Source organism: Sinocyclocheilus grahami, unplaced genomic scaffold (assembly GCF_001515645.1).
Source record: "Sinocyclocheilus grahami isolate Dianchi unplaced genomic scaffold, SAMN03320097.WGS_v1.1 scaffold7.1, whole genome shotgun sequence".
Classification (NCBI taxonomy): domain Eukaryota; kingdom Metazoa; phylum Chordata; class Actinopteri; order Cypriniformes; family Cyprinidae; genus Sinocyclocheilus; species Sinocyclocheilus grahami.
In genome coordinates this window covers 54,673-63,963 of record NW_015505186.1, presented here as the reverse complement: position 1 = coordinate 63,963, position 9,291 = coordinate 54,673, and the positions used below count along the sequence as shown (strand labels likewise).

Here is a 9,291-nt window from a genome sequence, read left to right as displayed (position 1 = left end):
TTTTTTTTTACAATCAAACACAATAAAAATTCAACAAATATCTAATTTCGAATGTTTTATATGCAAGTTAAATAGGTCTTAAGGAAACTTTTGGCTTGTCTCACGAGGCCACAGGAGGGCGCAATGAGCAAAACAATGCAGCACATTTAAATTGTCAATGCAAGGAAATAAATGTCTATAAAAAAAACCTGCATTACGTCTAAATGAACTCATATAAATCAAATATAATTTTGTAAATTGCATAAACAATTATGAACAAAACTGCGTTATATATTTATGCATTGCTTAATCCAAAGAGCCGAATCGCCCATCACACAGACTGCAGGAAAAGGAATAAACCTCCACAAATTCGCGACGTGTTTTCTAAAAGTTTAAACTGTTTTAACTTTTCATGGCTACATCTCTTGTGTGAGACGCGAGTGCAGCAGTCATATTTGCCCGTCTAAAAATTTGCTGAATATGCGTTCTGTGTGAATGGCTTGGTTTCGGTTTTAACCCATTCAAGATCTTCTCCGCATTGGGCTTCTATTATATTTCTCTAATATTTTGAATGCATGACACAGCAGTGGCAATCTCGTGGGCTAGACTAACAAAACATTCAAATGCAACAACGTCACTTTCATCATCATCACCGCATCTCGTGCACCACTGATGACGCTCCCTGACGCACTCCTAACATTCAAATACAAATGTTTATTTTAAATTTGACTAATATGAATTTTTTTTATTCACAATCTCCGCATCATAGGCAGGCACAGCACTCAATTCAGCATGTGTTCGTGTTTGTGTGTGCTGTCTGCATCACTCATAGCATGTGCCTATATCATGCACTATATCGAACATTTCTTATATCGTTATCAAGGAAGGTGTACCATCGATAAATATCGATACTGTTTTATCGCCCAGGCCTAATGTATATATATATATATACTATATATAATGTGTGTGTGTTTGTGTCACTGTTTTTCTATAAACTTTTCTCTAGCACTCCCTTGTGCAGATTGAAACCACTCGTTTTGTAAGATGTTTATTATAAATGTGTTTCATTTTGAGAACAGCATGAGAATTAAAGGCTTACAAGTCATAAAAGTATCAAATTGGTCTCAGATGTTTCTCCTAAAATGCTTTAGGAGAAATAAAAAGTTGCTGCTGAGTCAAATTATTTGCATTGTTGTTTATAGCAAAGTAATGTTACACAGTTCTGTGTTTAATAATGTTTTAGAATCAATGGCTGTCTGAATGATGAATTATCAGTGTATACTTGTGCCAGTCTGGGCTTTGCAGGCTTCTGGAGGAGAACTGTATTGCTCAGGAGACATAATAGAGTTCTTAATTATACATACCAACTTCATCTTTGATGTGCTTCCTAAAATCCCACAGGAGAGATAAAAACAGAAATGAGTCAATTGTTAGCATAAAAGTAAGAGAACAGAGCTTTAAAAATAATGTACAGTGCTGCTTGAAAGTTTGTGAACCCTTTAGAATTTTCTATATTTCTGCATAAATATGACCCAAAAAATTATTAGATTTTCACACAAATCCTGAAAGTAGATAAAGAGAATCCAATCAAACAAAGGAGACAAAAATATATACTTTGTCATTTATTTATTGAGAAAAATGATCCGGTGTTAAATATTTGTGAGTGGCAAAGTATGTGAATCTTTGCTTTCAGTATCTGGTCTGACCCCCTTTTGCAGCAATAACTGCAGGTAAAGTTTCTTGTAACTGCTGATCAGTCCTGCACAACAGCTTGTAGGAATTGTAGCCCATTCCTCAGTACAGAACCACTTCAACTCTGTGATCCTTCTATGAACTGCTTGCTTCAGGTCCTTCCACAAAATTTCAATTGAATTAAGGTCCGGAATTTGAGTCATTCCAAAACATTAACTTTGTTCTTCTTTAACCATTCTTTGGTAGAACGACTTGTGTGCTTGGGGTCGTTGTCTTGCTGCATGACCCACTTTCTCTTGAGATTCAGTTCTCGGACAGATGTCCTGACATTTTCCTTCAGAATTTGCTGGTATAATTCAGAATTCATTGTTCCATCAATGATGGCAAGCCGTCCTGGACCAGATGCAGGAAAACAGGCCCAAACCATGATACTACCCCCACCATTTTTCACAGATGGGATAAGGTTCTTATGCTGGGATGCAGTGTTTTCTTTCTCCAAACATAACACTGCTCATTTAAACCAAAATGTCTCATCCATCCACAAAACATTCATCCAGTATTCCTCTGGCTTGTCCACGTGATCTTTAGCAGACTGCAGATGGGCAGCAATGTTCTTTTTGGAGAGCAGTGGCTTTCTTCTTGCGACTCTGCCATGGACACCGTGGTTGTTCAGTGTTCTCCTGATGATGGGCTCATAAACATTAACATTAGCCAATGTGAGAAAGGCCTTTTAAAAGTTAGCCTGCAGTCCTTTGAAACCTAGTGGACTTTTACACGTCTTGCTTTTAGAGGGATCTTTGTTGGTGGAGCACTTCTGGGGAGGGTAACAGTGGTCTTGAATTTCCTCCATTTGTACACAATCTGTCTGCACCTGACTGTGGATTGGTGGAGTCCAAACTCTTTAGAGATATTTTTGAAACCTTTTCTAGCCTGATGAGCAACACCAACTCTTTTTCTGAGGTCCTCAATGATCTCCTTTGTTCTTGCCATGATACACTTCCACAAACATGATCAGGCTTTGAAAGATCCCTGTTCTTTAAATAAAACAGGGCACGCACTGACACCTGATAGTCATCTCACTGATTAAAAACAACACTGAAAAATGAATGGACTCTAATTTCACCTTCAAATTAACTGCCAATCCTTGAGAGTCACATACTTTTGCCACTTACATATATGTAATATTGTATAATTTTCCTGAATAAATAAATGAAAAAGAACATATTTTTGTCTCACTTGTTTGTTTGGGTTCTCTTTGTCTACTTGTGTGAAATTTTGATTATGTTTTGTGTCATATTTATGCAGAAATATAAACAATTCTACAGGGTTCACAAACTTTCAAGCGGCACTGTATATAGCAGTTCATATCATGGTCTTGGAAGAATTTAATAAGAAATGTTGAGTTCATATTGGGATTTTTTATATTTGATTGCAGACTTTGTCGAATGAGCAACGCTTGAGACATTGCTGAGACCTAGGAGAAACATGAGCATATTTTTCTCAGTAGAAACATCGCAGCCTGCACTTTTGCTGAAGCTCTTCACTTAAGCTTACTGTCATGTGGGAGCCATTGTGATTTTAAGGAAGATCTCAATTATGATTTTTAGGTTACACTTTACTTGAAGGGGTGTGCATAAGACTGACATGACACCTTCATAATCATGACATGACACATACATAATCATGACATGACTCATGTCATGAATATGAAGTTTTTTATGCATGTTTATGACAACTGTCATTAAGTGTCATTCGCTCAGTTATGTAATTTTTAATGCAACGATGACATTGTTTGAGATGTCTTTGTAATGGGCTATGGTTAGGGGTAAGGGTAGGGGTAGGGTTAGGTTAGGGTTAGGTCAAATAATGTCATATTTGCATTACAAATTACATAACTGAGCGAATGACACATAATGACAGTTGTCATAAACATGCATAAAACCTCCTTCATATTCATGACATGTGTCATGTGTGCGGCAGTTGTCCGCTAGGGGCTGCCGCTTTACTTTCACTTTGTGTTTGTTTATTTTATTAAAGTTTTCTTTAAATGTTCCCCGGTTCCTGCCTCCTTCTTCCCGTGACTACGAACTGTGTTACATTGGTGCCGAAACCCGGGAGGAAGGAGGGACACTCTGTCGGAGAGCCCTCGCTGCTGAGGGGGATCACGGTGCTAAGGAGATCGTGGAACAATTGGAGAGACCGCTGGTGGCTGCCCGAGGTGGTGGTGCTGGAACTATGGAAGACGAGGTGGGACGGAGAGCTCGCTGCCGCGCTCCTGGGTCGAGGAGGGGTGGCTGCCATCCGAGAGGGAGCGGAGGAGTCGGCCCCGTTCGACAGGAGGCTGGAGCCTGCTGCCGTCCGCCATGATTGGGGACTCGCAGGGAATGGGGGACTCGCTGCCAGCTGCCCTCAACAGGAGGAGCAATCGCCGTCCGCCAGGAGGCGGAGGAGTGGTGGGCCGTCCACCAAAGATGTCCAGTACCATCGCATGGTACCGCGAGTGAGAGCCTCTCAGCTGGTTGTGGACCAAGCCGCAGTGTGTCCGGGAACTGGACCGATAATTTATGTCCAGTACCATCGCATGGTACCGCGAGTGAGAGCCTCTCAGCCGGTTGTGGACCAAGCCGCAGTGTGTCCGGGAACTGGACCGATAATTTTTTTTTTCCTTTTCCTCAAAGGAGGAGCTACGACAGTGAACGACGAGAGAGGACCAGGCCTGGATTGTGTTTTGTGTTTTGTGTGCGGCAGTCGTCCGCGAGGGGCTGCTGCTTTAATTTCATTTTGTGTTTGTTCATTTTATTAAAGTCTTTAAATGTTCGCCGGTTCCCGCCTCTTTCTTCCCGTGACTACGAACTGTGTTACAGAACAAAAGGAAAATTTTTTGGCCTAATTTAAAATTGGCATCAATGTTGAACTGTTGAAACATTTTCTCAGACTCTAACAGTAGTGTAAAAGTCAAAAGGCATGGGGGCAAAAGCTGATTTTGGCCTAATTTAAAATTGGCATCAATGTTGAACTGTTGAAACATTTTCTCAGACTCTAACAGTAGTGTAAAAGTCAAAAGGCATGGGGGCAAAAGCTGAAAATGAGTTGACGAAGCAGTTTTAAATGAGTCTAGATCTGGCCATCTCCTCCTTTTGACCTGTGTGGTGACGGAGCGGATCTGTTGGGTTTGGTTGGAGGATGCTGATAGAACAGAAGTGCATACAGTAGTTGTGCGAGCTCAGCCTATTACACGCCTGTCTGAACAGAAAGTGATTTCTGGAGACTCTCGGGAGAGACGAACTCTGAATCCCACCACCGTCGACTCCACAAGCAGAGGCGTGTTCCAGATTCTCACAGTTTCTTCTTGCTCTGTGTTACTTGAGGGTTTAGAATGGCTGTCATCCAGACCTTCTTGTCTGGCTTTACTCTGTGTTGTTGCCCTGCAAGAATATAACAGTTATAATATGTAGTTTTTGCGTTTTTGTTCTTCACAATCCCCAGTGTTAATAGTGAAAATGTCTCTTTTTTGTGTTCCATAGAAAAAGATCATGCAAAAAAGCATGCACTCCAAAAATTAGGCCTAAATTGAAGATTTATGTATTTTAATTACACATGAAATTTCCATCCATTTGGATTTTAACAAACTAATAAACTTAATGTGATGCATATTTGTCAGTCATACATAAATGAGTTGGCTAAAGATTCCTGTATTAGTACTAATAAACTGAATGCGTTTTAAAAACAATAAGCAGGTTTACTGAATAACTGAATCAATTAAATTTTTTCATAAATGTTTTATACTTATTCTAAGCAGTTTGAATTAATGTTTTTATATTAGTATAATATTAAATATTATTACAATTTGTATTATTATATATTATTATATTTTTTTAATGCAAAGTCGTACCTGTTTTTAGTTTTTTCATTTATGTATGGCTGTCAAATATGCATCGCATGAAGTTTAGTAGGTTGGTGGAACAAGCAATATTCAAATAGTTAAAGATTTTACAAGTTTTTACACATTGACGATAAATATACTGTATAAATCTGGTTTATGTATATTTAAAAATTCACTTTATTAGCACTGTTACAGAAATCTGGCCTGTTTCATTGATGTATGACTGACATATATGCATCACATTAAGTTGATTTCTTTTTGTTAAAACTGTGCAATCCAAATGAATGGAAATTGTAAATGCAATTCAAATACATAAGTCTTAAATTTAGGCCCAAATATTTTGTTATGATGACTGTATGTTGTTGTATTTTCTAGGTGAGCTGTAAAGTTGGTTGACGTAGGTCAAATAGACAGTAGTGTGAGTAAACCTCGGGGATTCCCGTTGCAGCACTCGTCTTTCTCTCATCGCTCTCTCCCGTGTCGTAGTAATCAGTGCAGTTGGCTCCGGTTGCTCCACAGTGAGCCGCGCGTTTGATTGGATCATGCATCATTGTCTCCTCAGTGATATTCTCTTCCTCCTCAGACTCATCTATCAATATAACCTGCTCAGCTAATGCAGAGGAATGGATTCCCTCTCTTCCCCGTCCCTCTTATCTCGCTCTCACTCCTTTAATTTCATTGTGTTCCATCACACGCTGTTTGCACTGATGGACTTGACTTCACATTGCAAGTCAGGGAATTATGATACATTGATTCGCCAAAGTTATGCATTAAAACATCATCTGGGTCAATGAAATGCAGTGTTTCATTCAGAAGGGCCAATGTGGTTACCAAGCTATCAGATTCACAGCGGCTGTTTTGAGAATGGGATAGTAGTGTACTGCGTACTGTATTCACTTTATTGTGCAATGTGGAAGTAAGCAATTTTTTGTGAATGGTGAATGCACGAGACTTCTGTTTCATTAGTTGCTGTAGAACTGGAAGAATAACAAAATGCAACGATAAAACTATTTGCAATACAAACCAGTGCGCTTAAGATTACGACAATGAATTCAAATAATATGATAACAAATACCGCTAACTAGAAGTGGAACATTCAAGTTACAAATGGCCAGACCTTCTCTTACATCAAAAATAAGGTGGATAAAGTGCATATGAAGAACACGTCTGTGTCGTGTTTCATCCCAAACTCAAAAAGAAGATGTAATTAATTTTTTGCATGAAGAAAATTAAGCCCGAGCACCCCTACAATTCTAATTACTGTTCTGCATAAAAAACACATGATCTGATTTTAATGAATATCATTGTTTTACAGTACTGAGAATCTAATGAGAATCATCTGAGAATAGTGCAGTTACAGAAAAACTAATTTAAAATAAGTTTCCACATGCATTTCAATAATGAAAGTTTGGGGGGAAATGGGCCTAATTGTCATTTAAAAAAAGTAATGTCACATTTCAAAATCATATTATGTCCTAAAATAGGCTTCATTTTCTTTTATGCATAGCATTTATCATTCTAACAATGATTTCTAATTTTGTTCTTTTGATTTTGAGGTGAATGTGACGTGATCATGTTTTATCATGTTTTTAATACACTGTGATACACTGTGACTTTTAAAATGATATTTTGCTGTTACATGACTTTGTATTTTGCCATTTTTATTCCAATTTTGCATAAAATCATGTGCTGAAAAGAAAATCATGTGCTGCAGGAACTTCAGTTGAATTGTCCTGACTCCATTGGGTATTTTTGAATGGATTTTTGGTCTAAAATAAGGTCTGTTTTTAACACAAGCTCAAGATATTTTTCACATCTTATTGTACAAGTAAGAGATAATGTACATCCAGCCAGTTGTTATCTCAGAATAAACCCTGACAGGGTGATCAGGATCTTGTATCAGCCTGAAGGGGGTTATTCTGAGATAACATCCGGCTGGATGTACATTATCCCGCTTGTTTCACGGCTACATGACAACTAAGTAAATAATTAGAAGCGAAATATTGATTTGAGTTGAAATATTTGAACGCAAAGCTTCCGTGAAGACAGCAGAACAGGTAACTTAATCTACTTACTAGCCTCATCATTTTCATAATTGCGCTTTTGCAAACTACTCAAACTTTCCAATATCAGCATTCAAATATCATCCATCCAGGTATTCCAAGCATAGAAAATGGGCATATTGTGCATAATAAACGTGCTGCATGCTGCAAAAATAGTAAGATTAGGATGATAGCATGCTATTCTGAGACTCCTGATAGACATTTATAGCTGTGCTTATCATCAGATTTCCTGGAGCAGAGAGCAGCACCTTGTCCCTCATTGTGTTTTCAGTGTCTCACTCTCTCTCTCTCTCTCTCTCTCTCTCCCTCCGATCTCCTGGGTTGCTCTGTAAAAACAGAGGGCTGGAAAATGTCAAAGTTAAAAATGGAAGAGGGCGTGTAGCCACATAAAAGGCATGTGTGCTGTTCTCACCAGTGTGTACTCAAGCACAGATACTGAATGAGATGGGACCAGACAGAATGTGATTAAAGACGTGTCAAAGGAGTTTTTTATATTTTTTATTGTTATTTTTTTATTTAGGTCCATTCTGGTTAGGTGGATCTTATGCCTGGGTCATATATTATACCCCAAAATAAAAAAAAGACTGAATGATCATAAAGATTTTCAAAGTGAAATGATGTAGAGAATCATTTCACCTTTTTATTGTGAATAAACTACATGGGCATTCTTATCATGCTATTTTCTGGAAATACTGAAAATTCTTTTAATGGTGTTTTCTTAACAAAGTTCAGGAGGAGCACGTTCAGATAATGAACCTAATTAACACGAGAGGAGCACAATCAGTAATCAACCCAATTAAAAAGATAAGAGGTGTGTACATATACACAGCAGACTTACCTCTGTTCCTTGACAGTTTTCCAGCGTCTCTTCACCACCTCATCTCCTCACAACTAAGTGGGGGGGTTTACTCTGGGTTCGGGCCAAAATTTCAAGTTCGGAGCCCTCCCCTCGGACAGCACGCCAAATATGCATAACCTTTACTCTGTTTATTATATATAAGTGTGAACTTGTGAACCGTATTTTAGTCATTCTGAACACTAATTTAATTTTGCTCATTAATTCTGCATAAAAAGGACACAAGCACCATAAATTTAGATCATGAGACTGTTATAATGCTTTTACCCCTCTGTATCTTGTTTTACATTAATTTACATTAATGTTTGTAAAATTGATTGGAATTGAATTGACCTTTTAAAGCTGTCTACCATGTAGACTAGGGATGGGCAACTTTGATAGTGACGAGGGCCAGCATTTTTTCTCCTTTACAACTTTTACAACCTTTTTATTGAAGGAAATTAAAGTATAACTAATGTCATTTGTTTTTAAAGATTTTATTATGTATAAAACTTGTGCAGTTCTGCTAATTCAGAAGGAAAACTTTGTTGTCAGTGGACCGACATATTCCCCTGACTAGCCAATGTAAACATTTCAATTGCATTGTCTGTAAATTTGCAACAAACAAATATACAGAGGTCCTTTTTTATCAGTAGCCTACAGAACATTCTCAAAACAACCTAAAAGGACAGTTAAAAAGGGCTTAATTAAAAAAAAAAAGTTATTCCAAATGTTATCTGCAGGATTTTTAAAATCTAATTTAAGACCTTTAAAGACCTTTTTAAGATCTGCACTTCACATTTCAGCCTTTAAACAATTTTTAAGAAAAGGGATGAGTC

At 37.9% G+C, this 9,291-nt stretch overlaps 1 protein-coding gene across 1 annotated transcript in view; it reads left to right on the top strand.

The window, feature by feature from the left end:
- The window catches only part of LOC107589351 (potassium channel subfamily K member 12-like), a 32,262-nt gene that overhangs the window by 1,689 nt on the left and 21,282 nt on the right, over positions 1 to 9,291 (top strand). The window contains exon 2 of the mRNA XM_016277767.1: positions 3,790 to 3,918. Coding sequence (XP_016133253.1) covers positions 3,790 to 3,918 — 129 coding nt within the window. The remainder of the gene's footprint in view (positions 1 to 3,789; positions 3,919 to 9,291) is intronic.